At 46.0% G+C, this 27,427-nt stretch overlaps 1 protein-coding gene across 2 annotated transcripts; it reads left to right on the forward strand.

Moving 5' to 3' along the window:
• The first annotated feature begins 544 nt into the window (after positions 1 to 544).
• Positions 545 to 20,956, forward strand: slc6a5 (solute carrier family 6 member 5). Of its 2 annotated transcripts, XM_040165832.2 has the most exons (16): positions 545 to 892; positions 1,842 to 2,324; positions 3,821 to 3,974; positions 4,557 to 4,688; positions 4,820 to 4,993; positions 6,311 to 6,461; positions 6,884 to 7,016; positions 8,040 to 8,174; positions 8,291 to 8,394; positions 9,289 to 9,413; positions 9,526 to 9,638; positions 11,461 to 11,592; positions 11,706 to 11,805; positions 12,734 to 12,834; positions 14,916 to 15,083; positions 16,490 to 20,956. In XM_040165832.2, exons 1-16 carry the CDS (start codon positions 890 to 892, stop codon positions 16,643 to 16,645), a joined length of 2,364 nt encoding a protein of 787 aa, XP_040021766.1. In that variant the 5' UTR covers positions 545 to 889; the 3' UTR covers positions 16,646 to 20,956. The 2 variants fall into 2 exon arrangements, with proteins under 2 accessions (XP_040021766.1, XP_077941891.1); XM_078085765.1 differs by lacking the exon at positions 545 to 892 and having other exon boundaries at positions 1,737 to 2,324; positions 16,490 to 16,980.
• The last annotated feature ends 6,471 nt before the right edge of the window (positions 20,957 to 27,427 follow it).

Below are 27,427 nucleotides of genomic sequence, written 5' to 3' on the forward strand. Positions count from 1 at the left end.
TTTCTTGATCAATGCTCCTATCGGTGACGCACAAGGTACGTTCTGAGCATGGGCGCGCGTGTCCTGTGCGTAAAACCCACCCAAAAGACTATTTATAGTTCAGCCCATTTACGGCACGTGGTTTTTTAAAAGTAAATGTAACTTCTACAACTTATGTACATATTAATAATATGAATACATGTTTTTATATTTGTAATGGCATCAGTTTCTGAACTGAAATGAACACGTCTCCAACTGATGCCGTATTTGTGTTCTTGTGTGCGTTTCAAAGGTCTAAACTGAAGCGTTTCTGTCAAAAACCCAGAGGCGTGCGTGTGCACCGCAAATGCCTCCTTCCCCTGGAGCGGCTCCTGTAGTTGTTACTGTAGCAGAGAAACTCGACTCGGGAGCACAGTGCGAACATTATTTAGACTGATACTCAATAAAACAATAAAAGCCTAAACCTGGAACTCTTTATCCCAACCCGAGCAGCGTGTGCTCGCGCGGGATGCGTTCATGCACGTGTGTAAAAGCATCCTCCACACGTGCCCAGAGACGAGCGCATTAATCAGCTTCGGAGAGAGCCCGTCCAGCGCTCACGCATGCCGTGCGTAACCGCAACGCACGCAATTCACGCACGCATGCACATACGCGCGTAACGTCGTCTTGGCTCCGGTTGTCCCTTTAAAAATCCGAATCCCAAGCCAATGATTTATCAAACTCCTATTATCAAGAAAATGTCACGCGAAGGGCACCTTGCGCAGCGCTGACGCAAAATCCGGACTTTCCCTCGGAGCTCGAGGACAGCTTTGCACTTTGTGCTCGCGCGCGGCGACAAGCAGTCCGCTTCCAGTCCTCTCCTCGTCTCCTCACAGCTGCGTCCAGTCCGCCAGCAGACACGTGCAACACAATGGTGAGTGTCTTTAAACACTTTCTTCCCTTTTGCCTCTGTGGTTACATGGTCTTATTGGACTTTGACATTAACTTGACACTTGTGTTTTTTGAAGCAGTTTGGCGCGCTGTGGTGCTGTCCGTGGTGCTGGAATGCAGCTGAGGCTCAACGATAAAAACTTTTTTTTCTCCCTTTAGATTCTGTCACCCGGCAAGGTTTTTAAAAATCTGAATCCTGACTTTTAAAAAGCTTAAATTGGGAAGAAATGGTGCATTCCAGACCACCGTTCATATATCTGAATGATTGGTTTGTTATTTAAGGCTCAATAATTACAACCAAGTGTACTTGTTTTTTTCGCTCACAAGTTGTATATATCAAAGCTTTAATCAATTGCAGTTTTTGTTTTATAGACCAGTGACCCACTTCTTCTTTTCATTATTATTATTATTAATCATTTTTTTATTTATTTATGTTTTTCCAGCTGCTTTCCCGCCCCCGTCACAGCTAAACATTTCAGGGACTCATTTGTAATTCTGCTGCCCCGGGTCCGCTCGCTACCGTAACGCCGGTGATCTTGCATGCCTCCCGGGGAGAGCGAAGCCACAGAGAGACCTGCAGCAGCTTGTCTATTGCCCATAAAATCAGTGGATGCGTGTGGCTGAATGACACGAGGGGGGAAATGGGGCGTAAAATTAAAGAATCTTGCAGAAAGCGAAAACTGGAGAAGCAAAGCACCCCCCCCTCCCCATCCCTCCCTCCCTTCAACATACACACACACACACACACACACATAAACGAACACACCCGGTGGACGGTGAGCTGAAGCTATAGCGCAGCCAGAACCAGAACATGCTGCAGAAAAAGGACAATTGAGCATTTTCAGTCCCATTAACGCGGCAGCCTCGCGGCTTCATGCTTTCCGCCGCTTTGCTGCATCTTGTCCCCCTGATCTGTCGCTCCCACGTTCCAGGATTTCTCTGACCAAAGAGAAATGGCCAAACAGATGGCCGGTGCCGGCGCTCCAACCGGCTACATCCCGACGCAGCAGCCCGATGGACCCGCGGGATTTACAGCAAACAGACCGGACAACGCGGCCGCGTGCGCTCCCGCCACCCCGCACCATCACCCGGCGCCGCAGCCGCCTCCTCCGTGCAACGAGAGCAAAACTTTTTCTAACACGGAAAGTAAACCGGGGGAACTGGACAGCAACAAAGCGTACGGGACGTTTAAGAGCGCCGCGCCGGCGGCCCCCGGATCCGTGGCCATCAACTCGGCCTTCCGGAAGGATTCCGCCGGTTCGGCCCGCGCAGGGCCCGCCGCCCAGTACGGCGACCCGCTGCGGGCCGCCGCGGAGCAGAACAACGCCGTGGGCAACTGGACGGCCATGAGCCAGACCACCATCGTACTGGGGACAGATGGGAACACGTCTGTTCAGCCCGGCGCCGTGGCGGGGGTAAGTCAGCTTTAATGAACCGTTTCCTTAACGAACAGCGGCTGGAGGCGGGCGCGGATGTTTGTCGCGTGTCGCCGACTGGATTAACCCCAAAGCGGAGAAGGTGCCCCCCCCCCCCCCCCCCCATTCCCCCTGGGGGAGCTCTGGCCCCGCCATGCGGAGCTAAAGTAGATCAGGGCTGCAGATGTTTGATTGGGGGGGGCGTCCCTCGAAAATCAACGTGCAGGCTGCTTTGGTTTGGTTTCCTGCACAGATGTGTTGATAAAGTGTTTCAGCCCGACGACTTCCGTGCTGAAATCAGCAAGGAGCGCGTGGCCCGATATTCACGTCGATCACGACGTCATAGAATAGACCGATCGTTCATTATTCTGATGTATAAACAAAGACAAAACATGTGTTCAACAGAACGAAAAGACGCGAGGTGAGTTGATTATTTCCTTCCTCTTTTGCAATTAAGATTCCCACAGAGCAGAGGTTTAATGTGTCCGTAGACCGACGTGAGTAAAAGCTGAATGCGTGCATGTAAATAACAGCGCGTGCTATTTCATGCGGGGATCCAAAAGTGCCAACCCGCCACGTCAGCGAAATATTCAAAAACAAACCGAGCATGTGGATCAGCAGCCAGCGGCGGGGGGAGACAACCTATTTTGTGTTTTGTTTTGTCTTTTTTTTTTTTTTTTTACGGTATAAACCGGTGATTTGTTCGTGCTGATTTTTGATCACAGTCACGCTGGTAACACAATTTGTGATAAAGGGAAATCAATGATATTACTGTGCCCCCCTGCACCCAGCAGATACACTTGGTATGGCCCTGAAGCCCAGGTGTTACCCGGCAGATAGTCAGCAGAGGGCAGCCCCCCCCCCCCCCTCACACATTCTCACACGTACTGACACACACACACACACACGCGCGCGCGCACAGATTCCCATGCGTGGCGTTGTTTATGCATTTGAGGATTCATGCAGTTCCTTTCATGGATCTGCTCACATCCCGCTGTGCAGCTGTAGGATAATTGTGCATTTCTGTTGGTATTTGCTCTCCTTATTTAAGTGGACTATTAGCAGCGTTCTTTTAATCACCACGTCTTAGATTTAAGAGGCGCTTTCATGCGGTCTCGTGGCAGTAATGGGCCTATTGAATAGGAGTTTGACACATAGGCTTGTCACTGGAAAGCTGCTGATCTCTGACATGCAAACACCTCTGTAACGGAGAACGAAATGATCATTATGGAGAAGACACTTATATTTGACGGGGAATAAAAAAGGAAACTGCACCCGAACATTTCTCTTCTTTTTTAAAAGAAAGATTTTTTATGCGTTAGTAAAATGCATGTGTGCTTTTCAAAAAATACTTGCATATTTTTGGTCGTTGTTGGGTTGAGTTTTCCCACCTTTCAGATCCAGATTGAGGCATTGTATTATTTATTTAATTGGTTAAACTTTTCATGTGGGCTACGGGTTTTACTTAAGAGAATGAATATAATTTTTCCCCTTAGGCTGACGATGATGATGATGATGAGGAGGGAGATGAGAATAAGGCCAGAGGAAACTGGTCCAATAAAATGGATTTTATTCTGTCCATGGTTGGCTACGCGGTGGGACTGGGGAACGTGTGGAGGTTCCCTTATCTTGCCTTCCAAAACGGTGGAGGTAAGATTTATATAGGTCAATGCTTTTTAATCCCCGACACAGAAACAAACGAAAACACATCCGGAAAAAAGGAATTCTAAAGGATTGAAATGATTTTCTATTGTGTTTTAGATCCACCAGTTCCCTCCAGTTAGGCCGTTGACCAGGAGATCATTTTGCATTAGAATAATAACAAAAAAAACGGATGTTGAGGTGATATTTTTTTAAGTGAATATTTTCACATGAAAAAATGATTAAAATAAGTGGAAGAAAAATACACCAGAATAATGCCTATTAGCATTAAAGTAGCTGTATAACTTTATAGAAATTGGAATTTATAGTAAAATCTCTGGATACGTTGCAACAATCATCATGCAAGCATGTAATAATAATTTGTTCAGCATTGCTTGAAGCCATTTACACCTCACTTATGTTTTTTTTAAATCATTAATAAACACAGCTAATGATCCCAACCATGTGCGTTATTTAAAATGCAAACAGACGCGAGCCGCTTATTCATTTTTGAATACACAGCGCCGGTATTTCCGGCTCTCCTGTGCCTTGAAGTTCCCTCTGTCAGCCTGCCGTTTCCTTTCCTCGCAGGAGCCTTTTTGATACCCTACCTGACAATGCTGGGCATCGCCGGCATCCCAATCTTTTTATTGGAGGTGTCCCTGGGCCAGTTTGCCAGCCAGGGCCCCGTGTCAGTGTGGAAGTGCATCCCAGCTTTGCAAGGTAAACTGCCACGACAACAGAAACAAAATGACTAAAAGAACATTCAAAAATAAACCTCATATGATATTATCAAGAGTTCTCCACTTTTCTTAAGAGTAATTTATATATTTCGTCTCATTTATTTATTTTAGGTTGCGGGATTGCCATGTTGATAATATCTGTCTTGATAGCCATATACTATAATATTATAATGTGCTGGACACTGTACTACCTGTTCGCTTCGTTGAAGGGCTCACTGCCATGGGCTCACTGTAGGAATGAGTGGAACACGGTGGAATGTAAGGACAAAGACATGCTGCTATTAGGTGAGACTCACACACACACACACACACACACACACACACGCACACGCACACGCACACACACACACACACACACACACCCACACGCGCGCACACTCCACAATGCGCAATGCGTCAGGACTCCCTGAGCCGAGGTGTCCTGCAGTATAATGAATCCTGACCTGTGATCTCATGCGGTGTTTTCACCCCCCCCCCCCCCAAAAAAAAATAAAATACACGTTGAATTCGGAGCACGTGGTTTATTTTAACTGACGCAGGACACTCAGGCCCCCCGTGTGGGAGATTACACTTATATGATAAATATGACATTACTTTCGATTGTTCTTTTCGTGTGGTAATTTATACTTGAACGCTGCAGTGCGCAGCAGAATCAGTCTTTGTTAGCTTTTTTAAAATTATATTCCTTGAAAGAAATCACGGTTTCACATGCAGGCAAATTGGCGGGAAGGGCTTTGGCGTCGATCCGCGTTGAATGAATATCGAAATTACGTTTTTTTTCCCTCCAATATTCCCCGCCGAGCGGTTCTGTGAATTCAGCACAAAAAACTGCTTGTCTGACAAATTTACTGTACAGTCTGAACTGCTGCAGTGCTGCAGTGCGCCCCGACACCGCCCCCTGCAGGCCGCCCCGACAACTGCAGGCGCCTCACAACCATTCATTAACCATATCGTTTCACGGGTATGGTCAATGAAGCAATCATGCAAAATGACATATCGTAATACGTCGACATCATTTAACACAGTATACATTTTATAAATGCCATGTTTAGTTGATTTTCATTTTTGTGTAAAAACGATATTACGCTTTGACATAAAACACTTTTCTCTGCCTCTGAGTTGTTGAAAAAGTTTGTTTTGTTTTGTTACGAATTTAGAAGAACACGTATTGCCATTTAACCTTTTCTGCGTTAAAATGCAATAAAAAGATGGATTTGAAGCATGTATGTTATATAAAAAGAAAGCTATACGGTCTTCAGACCCTGATGCGTCTGCATGAAAAATTGTACTGACAAAAGGGAAGCAGCTTTTCCTTATCTAATCTTTCCCGCAGCATCTGAATTGAAGCACACATTCGGTATAAGCATTTCTGTTCACATTCACATCTGGCCTCTGGGTCACTGAGGAAGTCCCCAGGCGGGCCTGCTGTCGACTTCTCCTCTCTCCAACACCAGATCCATCTGTTGCCCCCCCCCCCCCCCCCCCCCCAAAGCATGCTTTGCTCTGAGTGTGAACAGCTGTGCGGACAGTAGCCGTGTCCCCACAGCGGCACTCTGCCGCGACTCTGCCCAGTTGACGTGTGTTGGTTTCTGATTGGAACAGACACGTGCATCCTGCGGGACAGAAACATCACCTCCATCAAGAACTCCACTTTCTGTCTGTCCCCGAGCAACGTGGGGAACCTGACCAAGCTCATGAACATGACAGTAGACGTCAACAAGACCTACGTCAGCCCCAGCGAGGAGTACTTCAAGTGAGTGTGAGAGCCTGTGGCCTTTTAAAAGGACGCGAGGAACAAAAATGTGAATTTAGAATGTTCTTTGTATTTCAACAGTTACGGTATAAAACCAGATATTTCTTCAGTTACTCTCCCGTTCAGCTTCTCCGCTCTCCAGAGAAGAAGCTGTGCATTTTGGTATTTAATAAACAATGAAATCGCCAAAACTTCTCCTGAGATGAGTGCGTAATTGGCCATCGTTGTCAAATGATTCCATATCATTTCAGTTAAAAACGCTCAAACATTACAGCTGCCACTCAACGAGATACAAAACCATGAGAAAAAACAACGCTACGGTCTGCAGAACGATGAAGTGTAACGGACCGATTAGCGTTGGAAACCTCTGGTGTTTCAGATTACCGAGCTGTGTGTTTTTGCTGTTTCTATCACACCTGCAGGTACAATGTGTTGCACATCTCTAAAGGAATCGAATACCCGGGAGACATCCGCTGGCCTCTGGCCGGCTGTCTGCTGCTGGCCTGGATCATCGTCTACTGCTCTCTAGCCAAAGGGATCAAGTCATCAGGGAAGGTAACGGAACGCACGAAGCGCCTCTTTTTTGGTTTCGTAGCCCCTTTGTGGTGAGCTGCAGGAGATCCAGCATGTGAGGGACTTCCCTCCCCTGCTCAGAGGAAAGTTCATGAGAAGACAACACTTCTCCTTTTCAGGCATGTGGAAAAACCACATTGCTCAATATTATATTCTATTTCGGGCCAATAGATCTCCTTAGAATCTCCACTCTGTTCCTTTGTTGTTGTTCAAGGCCTGAAAATAGTGATCTTTAAAATAAGAAAGTAAAAAGACAACACCTGTGTTCTTTTAATATTTTATTTTCTAAAAAAATTTGATTCGATGAGCAAGTTTATGTTTGGATTCCGATTCCAGTCCCTTTTTAACTGAAACCTTTCATATCTCGTGTTCAGGCAGCAGGGTTTCTTCTCTTAGTTTTACATCGCGGGGGATTGTGAGATGAAACTCACGCTGGATGCAACAACCTTATACTTTTTATTTGTACGGGAAGGGAAAAGTAGGAATGCCTGAACCTATTTTCTTCTTTTGATTGTGAGGAAGGAAACATCATCACATTCTAAAGAAATCCTTGTGTAATGACGCCCTCTAGTGGTCAGGGATGTGAAACACACGGCGGCTCGGTTTAGAAACCTCACTTCGCACAGTTCAAAAAGTACACCAAAAGATTTACTTGTTTCACTATCGGAAAAACTTCCTTTTTTTCCATTTTAGGAGGGAGTGAGTGAGTCACCTGTTATATTATTATGCGGCTGCAGAAATGCTTTATTGGTAGCGCATTCGGGACGCTGGATCATAAAATGAAAATGAATCCTAGTGGGTGCTTTCGCTATTTGTGGAATATTAAAGACATATAGAATATATTGTAGAAGGAAGAAAAAAAGAATGAAAAGAAAGCGACGCACTGCTACGTGTTTTTTTATCATTTATAAAGGTCGCTGCTTCTCTAAAGAACCTCAGATTTTCAATAACTACAACGAGTATTACTTTTCCTCTCTCTCTCATTCGGGTCTCCTCTCTGCTCAGGTGGTGTATTTCACAGCCACGTTCCCCTACGTAGTGCTGGTCATCCTGCTGATCAGAGGGATAACCCTCCCCGGGGCCTTCGACGGCATCCTCTACTTCATCACACCCAAGTGGGAGAAGCTGAATGACGCAAAGGTACCCGACGCCCCCCCCCCCCCCACACACACACACGCGCGCACACGTTTGAATCCGCTTTGCTCCGTCCTCTCCTGCTTCTTACCTGCAGCTGTTTTCTCTTCCTCATCCATCAGGTGTGGAAGGACGCGGCCACTCAGATCTTCTTCTCGCTGTCGGCGGCCTGGGGAGGCCTCATCACTCTCTCCTCCTACAATAAGTTCCACAATAACTGCTACAGGTAAACACACAAAAGGTAAACCATGCTTCTGGCACACGCATTCAAACTGTCTCTCCGTAGACACTGCAAATCTGATAGAAATGTCAATAATAAATGTCACTTTGCAGCCAGATGTTCAGCGTTTCTCTCATTTCCTCGCACCCGAAGGCTTGTTTTTTTTATTTATCACACATCATTCTCTCAGTTCAAAACATATGAAGACTTTTTTTGTTGTTGAAAACACCTGAATGCACAAAATAGGTCATTTCTTGTTGGAATGTTGGAATCATGTTTAGAAATAAAATGCTGTGGACTTGTTGTGGTTTGCAGAAATATATTTCCCTCATCAAATAAAAGATCTAAGCAGGGCTTGTTTTTGAGGTTTTTCTACATGTGTAAGATAATATATATATGTATATATATGATCATATATATATATACATACATACTATATACTAACTATACCTGTATATAGGTGTATATATATATATATATATATATATATATATATATATATATATATATGTATATATATATATATACGTATAGATATCTTTACCCCAATGCCACGCTAAACGTTTTGCTATGGAAATACATTCAATTAAGCACCAATTATTTGCAAATTCAAATTAGACAGACACACACACACACACACACACACACACACACACACACACACACACATTCTATTAAACAGCCTGACAAATGAGTTGCTTCGACGGGGCATTTTGCGCTTATTAGCAAAACGGCGCTCTTTCACAGACCTCTCTATGCACTTTGTATCCCAGCCACCAGGTGGCGCCATCGTGCCGTCACATATTACACGCAGCGCGTGCCAACGCCAATGTTCAGTCACCTGACGCCGGTCTGTGCTCATTTGGCTTCTGCTTGTCTCCCCCCTCTCTCTCCCCGCAGTGACACCATCATAGTGACGTGTACCAACAGCCTCACCAGCATATTCGCTGGCTTCGTCATCTTCTCCGTCATTGGTTTCATGGCGCATGAGCTGAAAGTGCCGATAGAGCAGGTGGCAGATGAAGGTAAGGCACCAGAGCACAACCCAAAAAGTTTGACCCCACGTGTGTGCGTGCGTGTGCACACCTGCATTTACGTGTGTGTGTGTGTGTGTGTGTGTGTGTGTGTGTGTGTTAGGTCCAGGCATAGCGTTCGTGGTGTACCCTGAGGCTCTGACCAGACTTCCACTGTCTCCTTTCTGGGCGATTATCTTCTTCCTCATGCTCCTGACTCTTGGCCTGGATACCATGGTAACCACTGCTCCCTCCATCTGTGTGTGTGTATGTGTGTGTGTGTGCTCTCGTGCGTTTTTTTGTCTATAGTTATGTGGTTATGTTTAGTCATGTGGTTAACTAATGCTTCTTCCCTTCTCTGTGTGCCAGATTCAAAGATGCAATCCGACACTTGTTTGTCTCCTTAGAGAGATTGAAATTAGGGCGGGTAATTAATGTTTAAGAAAAAATAAAATAAAATGTTTCTACATCCTCACAGAAATCCATAAATCAAGTGCTCTGACAAAAAAGAAGAAGAGATAAATGTGTAAAAGTGTATCGCAGCGCTGTGATAAGCCCGTCCAATCACGCGCTGTGGATGTATTAACGCCCCGCTGTGGATGCACGCTGTGGTCCCGACTGTGAGCGCTAACGCGAGCCGTGCGGGCGGTAAACGCCCATTAGGATCTGTTTGCATCATACATGGTCCTTTTGCTGGAGTGAGGCCTTCTATCGGGGGAAGAACCCACATAGTGGGAGGATAAAGGCTGTAAAAGTCACTGGAAACTGCAGAGTTGGGTATAATCCTTTCTTGGTTTTGTCCGAGTGAATTATGCGTGTTCATTTGATTTCTATTTATCAATATATAAGTCATCTTATTCATCATAAGTTACGATGGTGTTCCTTCACTTTCAAAAGTGTTTTTTTTTTTTTTTTTGCTTCAAGTTTCATAACATCAGCAACCTTCATGTCAGAGTCTGTAAAACAAACACTCGACTCAGGCGGCGGCATCCAGCTACGTTTAACCGCTGCACATATTGACCTAATTAACCTAATTACCCGCACGCACCACCCACTGGCACGGCTTTCAGCTCAAGTGAGCTCACTGTGTGACTGCAGTGAGTGAAGTGAAGTTGACCTTAAAGTCAACAACGCTGATGTAAAGCAGTTTAAATACAATTAAAGTACCTGCTTTTTAGTAAACATGTTCCCCTATTTTCTGACGTTGTGTTGACTTAATAATAGAATCCCCATCAGACAGCTGCTGGTTCTAACCCCCCCGTGAAGATACGAAGACGCGTTCTGAGCAAACCAAAAATTGCCTTTTTGAATGATACAATACAAAAAAGGTCATTAAATGCCCCAAATAATTTTCATTATCCTATCTGTATTTCATTAACTAAAAATATAGTCCCAGATGTTTATTCCCTAAAGTACTACTGCTCACTAGCTTGATGTATTTGCATGTATAACATGATAGTAATACACTTTACATTCATATTTCTTGTTTGTTTTCAGCAGCGTTGAAGCTGCAATCAGATAAACCCACTGCCAAACATTTAGCTCCATCAACCCCTGAGCGAAGGCTTGATGGAGACCAAATTGGAGATTAAAAAGAAAGTCAACATTCAACCTAATCAACGCGGTCGATGTGGACTGCTCCCCGTCGCGTTGTCTCTCCTGCCTTGGCCATGATAATTAGATACTGTGATATTTGTCATTTGAGTTCCAGTAAAAGCCTGTTGCTTCAGTGAAGCAGCGCACTGGTTTCCGGGATGTAAAACCAGTGGGAGAAGTTGATATAGAATGAGTGGAAGACACGTGGCTCACAACACTGGATGCTGAATTTCCACAGCGGCCCCGCTACCATTGAAACGAGGCGAACCCGCCGACTGCAGGCTTGTCGGTGAAAACGGCAATTTTCAGTGATTCGCCGTTGGATCTGCAGAACTGTTTAGATATAAAAACGAAGTCACAAAATTTCCCATAACAAATCTGTTTGAGCTTAAACCTTTTCCCTCCGTTATCCCTCGTTCCCCCCCGGCTCGTTTCCCTCCCTCTTCTTCTTCTCCACCCCCAGTTCGCCACCATCGAGACCATCGTGACCTCCGTGTCGGACGAGTTCCCCAAATACTTGAGGAAACACAAACCCCTCTTCACCCTGGTCTGCTGCTTCTGCTTCTTCTTCCTGGGCTTTCCCATGATCACAGAGGTAGGGACACACGAATGCGACACCCCCCCTCTCCGTGTCAGTGGGAAAGTTATGTAAGATTATGAAGCCTTGAATTGTTTTTCGCTGACTCTGCGTTTGTGTGTCTGAGGCAGAGCGGCATGTTCATGCTGCAGTTGGTGGACACTTTCGCAGCCTCCTACTCTTTGGTCATCATCGCCATCTGCGAGCTGGTGGGGATTTCCTACCTGTATGGTGAGTGAAGCTGCTCCCGCTCCACCGCTCTTTATCGTTCTACCTCATCTTAACAAGTCTGAAGGGGCTCGTGCCACGTCCCATCATGTAGGAATGACCAAAACAGCATTCGGAGCCAGACCTCTGTCAAAAATGCAGCTTCTCCATCCACGTATCCGATGTCACAACCTCGATCACACCTTTGATTATGTCTCTTAAAACAGCTACAGACACTGCACAGTCCTCCTCATGACTGACGAATTGCCTTCGACACGTGCGCTTCAGTCGAGTGACCCACTCACCTTTTTTGCTAAACCGTAAAGTAATTTCATCAGTCTAGGAGTTTAAATCTTTCTAATTAATCCAGAGGTTTAATTTGTCTCGAGAGCTCATTAAAAATCTTTCACAAATACCGGTTTTGGTGTCTTGACTTTCCAATCAACACTTTTTAACATCTCCGTGGTAAAGCTGCGTTTGACGTAATTCCCACGAGCAGGAGTCTGCAGGAACGCAGACCTCAGGGTTCATAAAGGGCTCAGAATGTCTGCGAGGGAGCCCTCAAACAGCGAATGACCCCCCCCCCCTCCAGAGCGATGTGCCTTTATATGTATAAAGGTACATGTTATTCCAGCCGTGACCACTTGGGGTCTCTGGTGTGATGCGCGTAAGTTGCACGCTCACACGCATCACACAGAGCTCAGGTGTGTGTCGGGAAGGCCGATCCCTCCAGTTTGTCAGAGCATCAGTTCAGGTGACGTGTTGAAGTGATTGTGTGACTCTTCATGTCACTCAATGTTATCCGTCAATAAAGTCAGAGAGGAATGAAGCCATCTGCTCCCGGGCCTTCTCCTCCCTCCCTCCCTCTCCCTCTCTCCCTCTCTCTCGGTCTCTATCTGTCTACCCTTTTAATGGACCTTATTAAGCCCGGGCTTTCTTTTTGTCTCTGCAGGTCTGCAGAGGTTTTGCGATGACATTGAAATGATGATTGGTTTCCAGCCGAACCGATTCTGGAGAATCTGCTGGGCCTTTGTGACTCCCACCATTCTGACGGTACTTTTATTTTGGCTCATCTCATTCAGCCTTGGACACACACACACACACACACTCACAAAAACGCACATTGACAAATCAAGACAAATTTTATTCATATCGTCCAATACAACAAATCCCAAATCTGTTTCGCTGAGAATTAGCCTTTCCGCCCCCGGCTTCGACATGCGTGCGGCCTAAAATGTTTCCATTCACTGCCTGGTAACTTGCCAAGTAGTCGGCGTGATGTCCGTTGCTACCAACGCGTCTACGTCTTTTTTCTGGGAAAGGGACAATTGCTGTCACGGGCTGTGTGTTAGTCTGTAACGTCTAATGATTAGGCGTTCAGCAGCATTCATGTTAGTTATTTTAATGGAAACTACTGCTCTAAAGCAGAGGTGATGATGACGAATGGAACTGCAGTCTGGCCGGCTGGTCAACCATTACATTACATTACATTACATGTCATTTAGCTGACGCTTTTATCCAAAGCGACGTACAATAAGTGCATTCAACCATAGGGTACAAACTCAGGAGAACAAGAAACAAGAAAGTGCAATTTCCTCAAATAAGCGAATTTACAATTTGCTATAGATGAGTGACGTCACAAGTACAATTTAAGTGCTGCAATTTGTTAGTCTTTAGTCGAGGTAGAGTCTGAAGAGGTGTGTCTTTAGTTTGCGGCGGAAGATGTGAAGGCTCTCTGCGGTCCTGATGTCTTCAGAGAGCGCGTTCCACCATTTCGGCGCAAGGACAGCGAAGAGTCGAGACCTAGTCGAGTGTTTTGCTCTCAGTGAGGGAGGGACGAGTAGTTTTGCAGATGCAGAGCGGAGAGTGCGGGTTGGGATGTAGGGTTTGACCATGTCCTGGATGTAAGCTGGACCCGATCCATTCACAGCATGGTACGTGAGCACCAGTGTTTTGAACTGGATGCGGGCGGCCACCGGTAGCCAGTGAAGAGAGCGGAGGAGTGGAGTAGTGTGGGAGAATTTCGGAAGGTTGAAGACCAGTCGAGCTGCTGCATTCTGAATGAGCTGCAGAGGTCGAATGGCGGTGGCAGGGAGACCTGCCAGGAGGGAGTTGCAGTAGTCCAGGCGGGAGATGACAAGAGCCTGAATCAGTACCTGCGCTGCCTTCTGAGTGAGAAGGGGACGTATTCTCCTGATGTTGTAGAGCGTGTATCTACAGGATCGCGTTGTCAACCGGCTTCTCTCTCTCTCTCTCTCTGAGAAATCAGATTTCCTCGGGGAGCCCATTGATGCACGACCCCTAGCTAATCTATTTCTGTCTGTCCTCCTCTTTTTTTCTGTTGGTTTTCACTTTCTTCCATTTATTCTAATCCGTCTCAGACACATTTGCTGTAGATAGGAGGTATATTCCATTCCAAACCCTTTTTTGTTCTCTCTGCCCATAAAGTGAAAAAGGACGATCTCATTCACACTGTTGTCCATCCTCTAGTTGTTAGGGAACATTGGACAGGGCTTTAGATATTTCTTCTGACTGAGTTCAGTGCAGCTAATTGGGAAGAAACGCACCAAACAGTTCTTGTTTAGTGCAACCAAAGTCCAAAAATGTCGGCCATTGTGTCAAGGTTTTACAGTCATTTTTATTCTTTCCACTAATCACAGCAGCAATCACTCAAATTTGGTTTCATAGTTTGGCTTCATGCTACCTCTGGGCGAGTATTTGGTCTCTGCGAAGGATCATGAGGTTTTACTGACATTACTTGTATTTAACTTGAGTAAACTTTAAGTGTGTGTCCGGCATGTAGCGGTGGGAGTTATGAGGAACATGAAGCTGCAACACAGCTTGCAGACAGTTTGTTAAAACTATCCCATCTTCCTCTTGATTTTCCTCTTCAGCTTGATAGTGACCTCCAGACAAAGAACTTACACAAAGAACTTACTCACTCCAAATGGCTTCACTAGTGTTAAACTGCTTTACACCTGCATTCTCCCTAATGGCCAGTAGGGGGTGGCTCGTCTGTTGGCCCCCAGAAGCCCCATCGAATAGAAATCTCTGAGAGAATAAGCTTGTGCACAACGCTACGGTCGTTGTTGAAGGCGTGACAGCGTTTTCCCTGGACTCCCCGGTCCGTGCAGGGCATCCTGGGACTCAGTCTGTACCAGTGGAAGGGGATGACGTACGAGGACTACACCTACCCCAACTGGTCCATGGTTATGGGCTGGCTCATGGTCATCTGCTCCGTCATCTGGATCCCCATCATGTTCTTCATCAAGATGTACCTGGCCCCCGGCACCTTCGGAGAGGTAATGATGGAGACAGAGCCGTGAGCAGCCGACCCGCCCTGGTCGCCTCTGCACTCACGCGCACGCACACTCTGTCGGAGAAATCGATATCCTCACCCTCTGCTCGTTAGCGGGGAGAGGCGGACTGCCGGCTGAGTATTAATTTGACCATTTTTCCGTTCCCTTCTAAACGCCCAGATTAATGGATGATGATGATGATGATGATGATGATGACGACCGAGACCCTCTGTGGCTCTCACTTCGCTCACAGGCTGTCTGCACATTTTAATCTCTTTTCTTCCTCTGACTGTGACAAACACGTTGTCATTTTTACATTATTCTTGTCAGCCATTCGTTGCTTCGTTAGCAGCCGTTCGTTAGCAGCCGTTCGTTAGGACTTAAGAGTAGAGTAAACTAGGCGTAAACACGTTTTATCACTGTCAGTCCAATATGAATATTCAGATTACCCTCACGCGTCCCCGTCTGCCGAATCCTAATGTAACGTATTCTTGGTCATCGTTCCTCAACACATGCTTTTGTGTGACTTCGTGGAGGGGGAGAGTTGCCAACAACCGCGTTTGTTTCGTACCTGCGGCCGAGGGGATATTCAAGCTTAACCGTAATTGAAAATGTGAGTGCTGCACTTGATGGAGTTTTTCGAGAAACCGCTCATTAAGACAACTTCCACTTTAAGCGGTCGCTTCACACGGTCGACGCGCGGAGGCTGCTCGCCGCCAGAAGCAGAAGGGAGAGAAAACAGAGGGCAGACTTACTATGGCGGCCTGGGGCCCCCCAAATAGCAAACCCCGACCAGATATCGATCTGTTGTGATGATTGGATAGGACAGGAAAAACCCACAAAGTACAATACACATGTTGTGGTTGTGTTGCAGTGAGATTCCATTGACAAAAATCTAATACTTAAAATGTGATAAATTGTTATTCATAAAACCATCCAGCATTATAATAGAATTGGAAGCTCCACCTTGAACAAACGTTAAGCTATTGATGCGATCCATTTTTATAGCTCATTTCAGACCCAGAGGGGCCCTTAAGTGCTTCACAGATTACACATAAGACTTGATGCAAACAATAAAAGCTGGGAAGTACTTAGTTCCATTTAGGAGCCTTTAAGAGCATTGTGCCGATTACTACTTTTCCTTCTTCACTCGAAGTGACAATTTGAATGCAGAGTGTTTATGGTTAAGTAAGCTTAATAATATTGAGCGCATCATGTGTGCCGAACCGGACCAAATCCGCCGCTGGGTCCCCCAGCAGAAGACCCGCCCACCGGGAAGGAGATCCCGACGAGCAGTTTGTGGTGATATGCAGAGAACTTCAACAACCAACCCTAACCCCCCCCCCCCCCCCCCTCTCCCCTCACTCGCTCCTCCCGTAAAAGCCCCCCCTGTTTGTCTCCTCTCGCAGCGTCTGAAGCTGGTCTGCTCCCCTCAGCCCGACTGGGGTCCGTTCCTGATGAAGCACCGCGGAGAACGCTACAAGAACATGACCGACCCTCTGGGAACCAACTCGCTGGGCCTCAAACTGCCCCCCAAGGACTTCCAGCTGGGCTCCTACCAGTAGCAGCCGCCCGGTGCTGCACCCTACCCGACACCTATCCACACACACACACACACACACACACACACACACACACACACACACTCACACGTGACCAATGATCACTTCAGAACCCGTCCCAGGGATCTTTATTCCAAGAGAAAATTGTGTCATAAAAGGACACAGCTCAGACTGCACTTGCAATATTAAACCCACCGTAGCTGCTCCCTCTGGAGTCCTGTGTGTTTGTATGTTTGTGTGTGTGTGTGTGTGTGTGTGTGCGCGTGCGCCCTCATGTTTGTGAGTAGGGATAATGAATCATCTTGGTGCGAGCAGACACAGGAAAACAAAAAAGAAAATTTTGCAACAGAGAGGCAGCGGTTCAAGCAGCTCCACGGGGCGTTTTGTTCCATCTGCGTAGAGAAGCTTCAGACGGCAACGCAAATAATTTCAACTGCTTCTGGGAAAGAAAAAGAAAAGGCAACAAAAAAAAAAAGCCCCGGTGTCACGTTTTGTTCCTGTCCAACGATATAAATATATACTCACTGTAGCTACCGCTTAGTCGCTCTTGCTTTTTTGTCACAAAATAGATATATCAGCAATTTGTGCCCCCTACGTGCCAGTAGAGTAGCGAATGCGTCCGGATTACCACGTTCAGTGGATACACGTTGGCCTGGAGGCCTCTGCAGTATAAGAGAAGCTTCGACCTATCTTTTTTGTTTGCGATAACCCTCCGTCTTTGTCCGTCTAGTGAGTTGTATTCCCCCAACGTGTCCTAGAATGTAAAGGACACATTCCTCTCTTAGATTCCTCCAGCGTGGCCACTCCAGCGTTTTAAGGCGGGAAAGCCGGACCCGATTGCCGCTCTGTGCATAAACCTTTGACGCAGTATTTATCTCCGTATGTGTTGTGAGTTTGTGAAAACCATCTGTGAAAACCACCTTTGTGCATCACACCAGTAGAGTAACACTATAATGTATATATAAATATATGTATATATACATATATATAATATATAATAAAGCATACATATACTGATATATATATATATAAAGAGCCTTCAGCAGAGCAGAGTTAGAGTGTGAGTGTGTACACGTCCCTTTGAATCCCACTTTTCTCTTGCTAGCTGTGCAATAAGTGGACACTGCGTATAAAAAGAATCTCTTCTTCGTGTGTGCGCGTGGTCGGCGCCCTCGTCACGTTAGGAGCAGCTGCTATGCGTGAGTAGATGAAGATTAGAGTAGAAAATGGCCGCCCTCTTCCCTGGAAGTGTACTTTTGTCTCTTGTTGTTTGTGGTAGACCTCCGGAGACCTCTTTGCCATTTCAGACAAAAGCCTCTTTGCTTCTCTGTATGTCCGCGTAAAAAAACAGGGTCTCAGGTATACTCCGTTCCAGCGGGCTACCCCGGTAGCTGCAGGAATAGCAGCATTCAGTGCATAGGAAACACAGAGTAGAGCCATGTTAATGTTAAACTGCAGTGGAAGCAAGGTGCGAGTGTGTTGCAAAGGATGCTAATCAAAGTACTGCTTCACTTTGCATTTTGCTTGCTGTTGCGTGGACGCGCCTTGCGATGATTTTAAGAGTGTCTTGACTCGTTTGGACGAGCGTTGCGCAATGCTAAATCGAGTATCATGGTTTGTGTGACATAGTAAGTAAGTAAGTTAGAAAATCTCATGTCTTGATAGCCTTTTATTTCCTTTAAGTCGAGTTGGCAGCTGAGCCAGTTTGCTGGCCCGTCTACACGCCGACCGGCTTTATTTTACATCGGCTGAAAAGGCTTTCTGACAACGTGTCAGCGTACTAGCATTAAAACTATAAAAGTCCCTTTAAGTTGTGCTTCGTCCGCACACACTCTGCAGCCTCTTTAAAAGGGACGTGACAGACAGCCGACCTTCGCTCTGTAGGCCGCCAACCACTTACCCGCGCAGCAACACTACGGTGCCACTCACGGGCAATTAGTCCTTTCCACACTTTGACCACTTATTGACGCGTACGCATGTTGACGCAAAGTCACGATTGGTTTTATTTCGCTTTTAACACTGCAGGCGATCACTATACGTCGACGAGTGGTTTGAAGGCAAGTTGCAGGTATGTGCAATTACAGTTGCTCGGTAGTAGTTTTAGTGTCTCTAAGCATTTCTCTAATGGCGCGTTTCCACCGAGCGGTACGGTACGGTACGGGTCGGGTCTGTTAACCATGATTTGGCGAGCGTTTCCACCGCCAACAGTGCCCTTACTTAAGAGGCGTGGTGTATTCCAGAAAGTAGTGATAACGTCACTTGATAGGCGCGGTATATGACGGAAAGTAGATTGACGTCATTCGATCGCGCGGAAACTGAAAGCTAACCGCTAACAACAACGGAGGACATACAGCCGATCCTGCTCTTGCTTCTCGATACGTGGCTGTTTGTCACAAGGAGACGACCATCTTTGTTTGAGCAAAGGCTACATGCTGCAGGTGTGTTACGTGTGTTGTCTTTCCCCGTGCGGCACGCGCAAACGACGACACTCTTTCAACCAATCGACGCTCTGCAGCGAGTCTAGCTCCGGCCCTTTAGTACCAGACAACTGTGCCAGGTGCCCCAACGGAAGGGTACCCAAAAAGTGGTACGGTACGGTTCGGATTTTTGGTACCATTCTCAACTCTTGGCAGTGGAGACACAAATAAAAGGGTACCCACCCGACCCGTACCGTACCGCTCGGTGGAAACGCGCCATAAGCCACGCCGTTTCACCATCCTGCCAATGGAAATAGCACGGATATGATTTTAGTTGTTAATAAAGCATAATCGATTGATGAGCACAAAACCCTGTTGAATAGCTCGCTCGCTCCACGGTGTTGCTTTCGCTAAGACTTGTTTAAATGTGATAGCAATGTGTGTGTCTGTGTATGCTGGTGCGCGTGTGCGTTTGTCTCTGTTAGTTTTCCCTGATCGGATGTTTGCACGGTAGATCGCTGAAAGAACCAGAAGGGATTCACACTATTTTTCTTTTCCTTGTGGAGGCCGCGACCCGATGCGTACCTCTTCTGTGATGGACGTGAGGATCTCAGACCACCAGTGGTGAAGCCGAGCTGGGTAAAACTCTTAATACTGGTATGCTTTGAAAATGAAAAAAAAAAAAAAAAAAAAAGTACGGCAGGCGCTTGAGAGCAGGGCCGAAAGAGCAGGCTGGCATTTAAAATCCTGTGCTGGCGTTGAGTGGACAGTAAGCTCTTTGGAGTGAGACTTAAATGAGCCTTTTGTTCCCTGAGATAGATTTGAATGATTTCCTTGAGGGGCAGAGATGAATAGCTATGAGTTCTGTGTCCCGTCTGTCCATTTCTACTGGGCTTTTCAGCTTTCAGTTTGAGGAAAAAAAACGAAAACGAAAACGGAAAAAAAAAACTGCTTAGGATTCAGTTTAAACCACGTTGCGTCATAAAATATTACACTGAAGAGCCTGCATGTGCAGTTTGTGTTGCTGTAACCTGATGTCCATGTATAGGAACCCTTCTCCCTTCTCTCTCAATAGTATAAGTCTGTGCATGTTTTTGTCAGGGAGCTTTTCGTTCTACATAATGTTAAGAAACATAGTGTTGTACTTCCTACTGAGAAGGACGACGAGGAAAAAAAAAAAAACAGAAAAAAATTTGCTTTGCCTGCAAGTCAACTTTGGGCAGTAAAGGTAACCAAAGAAAAAGTACTTTAACTTCGGTTGTAGTGAAAACGGAAAACCCAGAAAAAAGGAATGTGTCATCTGCGTATAGGAGGTTGAGATACTGCCATTCATGTCCCACGTAGTGTTCCTCGATGTTTGCCAATATGTTACAAAACATCTTCAGGTAACCATTGGCCTTATAGATGTCCTCTAATGGTATAATATTGTATGTACTTTGAAATTAACACCACAGAATAGCTCATCGTCTGTCTCATATGGTAAAAGTATTCCTATTGTAATTCATGTCGTGTCTTTTTGGCACTTTATCGTCTCACCTATGAATGCATAGGTTGAATTTCTAATTACTTGAGTAATGTCATTACTTCTGCGTGTACTATGTGAGGTACTGCTGCCTATGGATATAGAAATGTGCCTCCAACAGTCCATGACATCTTTTTCATTTGAAAATAGAGATTAGATATATATGTGTGAAATATATAAAAAAGAAAAGGAGATATATCATATATGTGAAATGTATTTATTTTCATTGTCATCAATCTTTGAGGCCCTACCTCAGATTTTGTATTTATGTATAGAAATGCAATTGGATTATATTATCTTTGCCAATAATAATATACCGCTATTATATCATGAAATGTATAACCTATAAATCAATAAATAAATGTTATTGTTTTCTCTGTTGTTCCTGTCTTTTTAGACGAGACTCTGCTTTAAACAATGACGGGAAAGATATTACCCGAAGACAATAAGTCCCGTCTCTGACCTGTCAATCAACTTTTACCCGGAGCCGCTAAATGTCTGAAGGCATCGCGGCTTTTTGAAAATGTTACACGCTGTTGGTTGTTTGCAGGGAAATCACGATCAAAGAGGAGGAGATTGAAAAGAAAGACGATTGGAACGTTCCTGCAGGCAGCTTGTTTGTTGGTTCACACCGTGTGCTGCCGAACGGCGCTCGCTGTGACAAGAGGAGCCTGCATATTTCATGTCCAACCAATTTGCAATTTAAATGAATTTGCGTGCAGCACACCGATTTGCAGTACATCATGTACCAGAGTGAGAGGTCCCTCAAAAATGCTGGGAAACAGCTGCGAGACTGATTTATTGAACTCGAGAGCCTCGATGGCATCATCAAGCTTATGGATCTGTTGTGAAAAGCCCGGAAAGTGGAGTTAATGCAATAATAGAATGCATTCTAAAGATAAGGACACAGGTAATTTAATCTGGTTATGCCAATACTGGAATTTGCACCAGCATTCGGTCAAATGTAAAAATACGTTTTTAATTGCACGGTTTTGGGTGCACTCCGTAAGATCTCGCCAGAATTGACAGGAATTTTTATTGATTACGGTTTATCTAAGACATCTATCAATTGTGTTGCAGAGATATCTACTGAAAGGAGTATTCTTAGCACCTGACCGACCGTTCCTGTATTGTAATGTCACTGGTTTCTTCTTCGGGATGAAAATGATTCTATTCACAGATTTAGCATGTTAACATAACATTTGATACATAATATTTAATCTGCTCTGTGGAGCTTTACTTCGGAGCAAAGGTGATAATAGCTGACATGATCATGTAAAAGTGGTGAATTTTGCAGATTAGCGTGCTTTCTTGCATTAATTAGCACAGCTAAGCATCATACCAATTTAATTAGTTTTGCACTTATCTGATTACAAACCTGCATTTTCAAATCCGATGATGGAGGCGGATGCAACAGCAGAAGGAGTCGTCCTCTGAGGACCACAGTGATCCAAACCAAATGTGAAGCAAATCCATCCAACTTCATGTATTGATATTCCAGTCAAGGAGCACAGTGGTGAACCCACAACAACTCGCTCACAGCTGCTATCGCTCACAAATATCACACACATTTCGGTTCACCGTTTCCAACCAATTCCTTTAACATAAACAGCTTGAGCGAAATGTGGTTTTGGGTCGAAATAAGAACTTTGGAAGAAAAAAGTAGCATGCACCTTATTATATTCAGCCTTGGCCTCCCTAAAAAGCCTTCGTCTCTCTGTTGATCCAGAGACCAACAAGACCCAAGAAATGATTCCAAAGCAGAGGGGAAATTCTCTGTTTAAGACTTTAACACTGCATTTACCATCTGTTGAACGCACTTAGACCTGAAAGTTTCGTTGCGGCAAAAGAAATGTCTTCCGTCGCAAAGACCCGTATTCTTGCTCAAAGATCTCTGCGCAAAGTGAAAAAACAAAGTTTGACGTTGTTCAAGAGGCACTTTGTCTCCTTTTTCGCGAGTGGAAACGTCCAGATATTTATCATTCGGAGCGCGACGGTCTCGCCGACAGCCTGTTTGTTTTCCATCGCCATCAGTGAAAAAGTTTGCCGGGCCGCCGGCTGGAAGACACAGAAAATCCTGCTCACCGTTTCCTCCCCGTATTCTGCTGACAAGAAAATCCTTCGTGATTTATCTCATCAGCTGATGAAAGCTGTTGAGATAAGGCGGGAAGTGATCTGACCTTGAGGAGCAGAAAGCCCTGCAGCTACATCATTAGATACTGTTATGCTTTCAGATCACCTGCTTGCTGTGACAAAATAAGGACGCTGCTGAGTCCGACATAGCGATACGGATGAAGGGCTGCTACCGGTCAGTGGGAACTAAAATGCTTTCACCATTCTTTCCAGTGGCAAACAGGTCCAATGTCAGTGTATGAGGAAAAAAAAAACTTTATTTCTTACTCTATTTATAACGTAAACATGGCGAACATGTGTTCATGGCCTCAATCTCCACTTTCAAGTCTTCTTCAAAAAAAGCATGATGTTAATTTAACAATGTTCATGCTCAGGGCGGGGCTACTTTGTGATTGACAGGTCACTACTACCTTCCTAGCATCGTGCACCATTAGCATGATTTTGCTGTACTTTTCTCTACTTATTTCTGAACTTATTTGGCTTTCTGCTCATAAAACAAAAACTCAGTAATTAATCATCAAATGAATAATCAAAAGGCTTTCCTGTCCAAGCGCACTTTGTGGTGAGTTAATTGTTTCCCCTTCGACTTGAGTGCTTCAGTTACAGGACACACCGTGGGAACATTGCTTCAATTTGCACCCCTGTGGGAGTCAGTGACAAGCACGCAGACGTTTTATTCCTCTTTCTTTTTCTCTGATGTCGGAGTTGCAAACCCTCAGCGGCGCGCCGATTCGAGTTGTGTAACATCACAGCATTTCTTGTGAAAACCCACCGCGTGCAGTGCGGGCCCCTCATCTCCAACATAATTAGGGTATTCATATTTAGACTTAAGTCCCTATATATATATATATATATATATATATATATATATATATATATATATATATATATATAGGGACTTATCAGACTGTTGCCAATAAAAAACACTGCCTGAAGACTTCATATACTTTATTGAGAGATTATTGCTCTTCATCTCTCAGCACACTGTCACATTCCCTTTGTCACTCGCATGCCATTTGCAGAAAAACCCGTTAATGATTCATGGCGGACACCAAACTCCCAAAAATAAGCTGCTGCTCTGCTACTGCTAGGTGAAGCTTAAGACATTCCAACCTTTTGTTCTTTGCCATGAAATATGGCAGTTAATCAATGTAGTAAATGTATGTGACTTGGTCAAAGATATATTAGAGATACTGTAGTTTTTGCTAATTGCTCCCGTTTCCCACTCGGCCAGCTTTTGCCTGTGTGACCGGATGAGGGTTTTCCCCTCCCTCTTTCCTGCACACAGGGGTGTGGACCAGCACACCTGGGGCTAATTGTGATTGATTGGGAGAGGCAGGGATATTACTTAAGCCTCTGGTGTGTGTGGAGACGGTCCGGGAGGCGCGCTTTATGTGTTGGCCGCTGCCCTAGGTCAACATTCTGCTGTGGTGTGGTAAGGGAAATTTTTCCATCTTTTGTGCCTTTTTAGTCTCCTGTGTCGCCGTGTATGCGGCACTAATGTGCATCCTTCCATATAGTGACCCTGTCTGGGTCATGGATGTCCCCACGTGGGTGGATGAATGCCTGGACTGCTGGTGTTCGGTGTCTCGGTACGATGCACGCCTCCCTTTTTTTCAACACATTTGGGCGTTATTATAAAAATCTAAATGGTCTTAATTGTTATAGTGTGGGCCGCTGTCTGTGAGTGTGCGCGAGGTGGGTGCTGCCGCCGGGGTCTGTGGGCAGCTTGACCTGTAATTTGGTAAGTCGCTGTGTCTGCCTGTTTGCTGTACATTAATTACGGTCTTGTTCTAATGCGGTGTTTCACAGCATAGCTGGACCCGGCTGCAGCCTTGGACATGCTGTTGTGGTGCTATCCTGGTGCCGCGACCAATTAATGGGCCGATCTTCCCCGGCGCGCTCCCCCCCCCCCCCTCACTGAGACTGTTCTTGATACCGGCTAAGAACCTTTCGGAAGAACAGTACAAATGTGGCTCTCTATTGGATGAACTGTTGGACATATTACATGTTTTTTTTCCTTTTTTTGTTTGAGTTGAATTTGTTTACATCTTTATTATGCATGCTGGTTTATTGATTTGAATTGTTTGTTTGTTTTCTTTATAGTCCTCAAACTCCCTATCGCAGAACATATTGCCATTTTAAAAAGAGTATTAAACAAATAAAACTATATTTTTATAATTATCTTATGGTCTCTGACCCCTGATTTGGTGAACGGCTCTGCGTGCCTTAATAAGAATGGTCTTGGGCCTATCCCAAGTGGCGTTGCTGGAGATTATTCTTCCTGGAGTGTCATAGGACGCTCGTATTGCCACAAGTGGCGTTGCTGGCAGGACCAATCAAAAACATTAAAGGGGCAGAGACCATAGATGTATGTATATATAAATTTGTTTTGTTGTTCAAACGGTTTAATTATTGTGTTGTGTTTGTGATCAAGAACAGTTTCAGTGGTGTTGGGACCTTACATTCCATAATTCTCATCTCTGGGGGGCTTTTGGTTCAACTTCCTCCGCTGTCATGGAAGAGGAGGTACAGCAGCTAAAAGAACTTGTGTTGCAGCTTCAGGCGGACAACGGGCGACTCCGTCGGGAGTGCGCTGCTTCTTCAGACCCCGGTGGCAGTGCATCCGGTTCGACGGCTTCCGGCAGCGGGACCCCACCCCTTGCCCCCACTGTAACGGAGCGGTTAGTGGTCATTCCGAGGGACCGCAGGTGTCCAATGTTTAACGGTAGGACAGGTTTGGGAATAACTGAATGGGTCGAGGAGGTGGAGGCGTGCATGCGTGCTCGACACTTAGCTGCTGCTGAACAGGCTCTTTTCATCTTCGATCACTTGGAAGGAGAGGCAAAGGAAGAAATTAAGTTCTGCTCGAGTGCTGATCGAAGGGACCCTGCTAAAATCTTGGCCATCTTGAATAAGCTTTATGAGTGTGATCAGTCCTACATCGCCCTACAACAGGTTTTCTTCTCCCGGCGACAGCTCGAGGGTGAAACGTTACAAGAGTTTTCTTTAGCGCTCATGTCTTTAATGGGCCGTGTTAGACAACAAGCCCCAGATGGTATGCCCAATGCTGATGTGCTGCTCCGGGACCAATTTATCGAACATGTCCTTGACTGCTCTCTTCGCCGTGAGCTTAAACAACTTGTTCGTCGTGATCCGACCATGGTTATGATGGAACTTCGCGCTGAAGCCATGCGCTGGGAACGTGAAGGTTTGCCAGGTGGTGTGCGAGGTCGTAGCTATTCACTGCCTTCAGCTCTTGGTCTTCAGTGTGGTGTGCAGGGTCGTGTTCAATCTAGCCCTCGGGTCTCTCCAACAGAACCCACTTTAGGTGAACTGATGGATCTGATGAAGCGCCAGCAAGAGCAGTTGAACCAACTTACCCAGACTGTAGCTTCACTCCGGGCTCTGCCCCCTCCGGGATTAAGGTCCCATGCTGGCCCTGTCATTTGTCGGCGGTGTCAGCTGCCTGGCCACTTTGCGAGAGACTGCACTGGGGAAAGGGTTTACCGCCAGGGTCCAGATAGGTCCAGTGGTCAGCAGTCAGACAGTATTAGGCAGGTTCCGCCCAATTGGCAGCCGGAAAACTAGCACCCACTGAGCTATTGAGCCACAGCTCAGGTGGGGAGCCCTCAGGCTCACAGGAAGTTGCGACATGTGAATTGGTTGCCTCCTGCCCAAATATGGATGTTTCTATTGGGGGGGTGAGTGTTTCCTGCTTGGTGGACACTGGGTCCATGGTGTCCACCATCACAGAGTCTCTCTTCATGGCACAGTTCGCACCTTGGGGCCAGGATTGCCTTCGGTCTTGCAATTGGCTTCAGCTTCGAGCGGCAAATGGCCTGACGATCCCCTACATCGGCTATTTAGAATTGGATGTAGAGTTGTGCGGAAAGGTCATGCCCCGATGTGGAATCCTTGTAGTGAGGGATCCCCCTGGCGCTGAGTCTTCTTCCCCGGGAATCTTGGGGATGAATGTTATTCGTAGTTGCTATAGAGAACTTTTCGGTGCGCTGGGACCTTCTCTTTTTGAGTCACCTGTAGTTTCACAGGCACCGCGTCCGGTTGTTGTGGCACTACAGCAGTGCCATAAATCAGTTGGTCAAGAATCCGTCTCCGCTACTGGCACAGTCAGAGTTCGAGGTAGGGGAGCTGTGCGGGTACCAGGAGGCCACATGAAGTTGGTTGCCAGTACTTGTTCGGAGCAGCTGGCAGGTGAGACGGTTCTGCTGGAGCCTCCTGAGACTGGGCTACCCGCTGGGCTGCTTGTTTCATCTTGCCTGGTGAGGGTCGTCCGGGGCACGGTGTACGTCCCCGTGGTCAATGTGGGGACAACGGCTGTTCTGCTCTACCCACGGACTGGTCTGGGCAATCTAAGTACAGCACAGGTTGTCAGTCTGCCAGCTGGCGTGACTGAGGATAGGACCACTTGGGTGGCCGTTAACACTCAAACTGTTCCTTCCTCTGTGCCTGATAGGTTGGAGTCTGTGGCTCTGCCTGCGCTTGTTGATCCAGATAGGAAAAAAATACGGTCCTTGCTGAAAAAGTATGACTCGGTCTTTGCCACTCATGAAGGTGACTTGGGCTGTACCAATCTCCTTTCCCATGACATACCCTTGCTTGATGATATCCCAGTCAGGCAGAGATATCGCCGCTTACCGCCTTCTGAGTATGAGGCAGTGAAGACTCATATCAATCAGCTGCTTGAGTCCC

Source organism: Gasterosteus aculeatus, chromosome 12, assembly GCF_964276395.1.
Source record: "Gasterosteus aculeatus chromosome 12, fGasAcu3.hap1.1, whole genome shotgun sequence".
Taxonomy (NCBI): Eukaryota; Metazoa; Chordata; class Actinopteri; order Perciformes; family Gasterosteidae; genus Gasterosteus; species Gasterosteus aculeatus.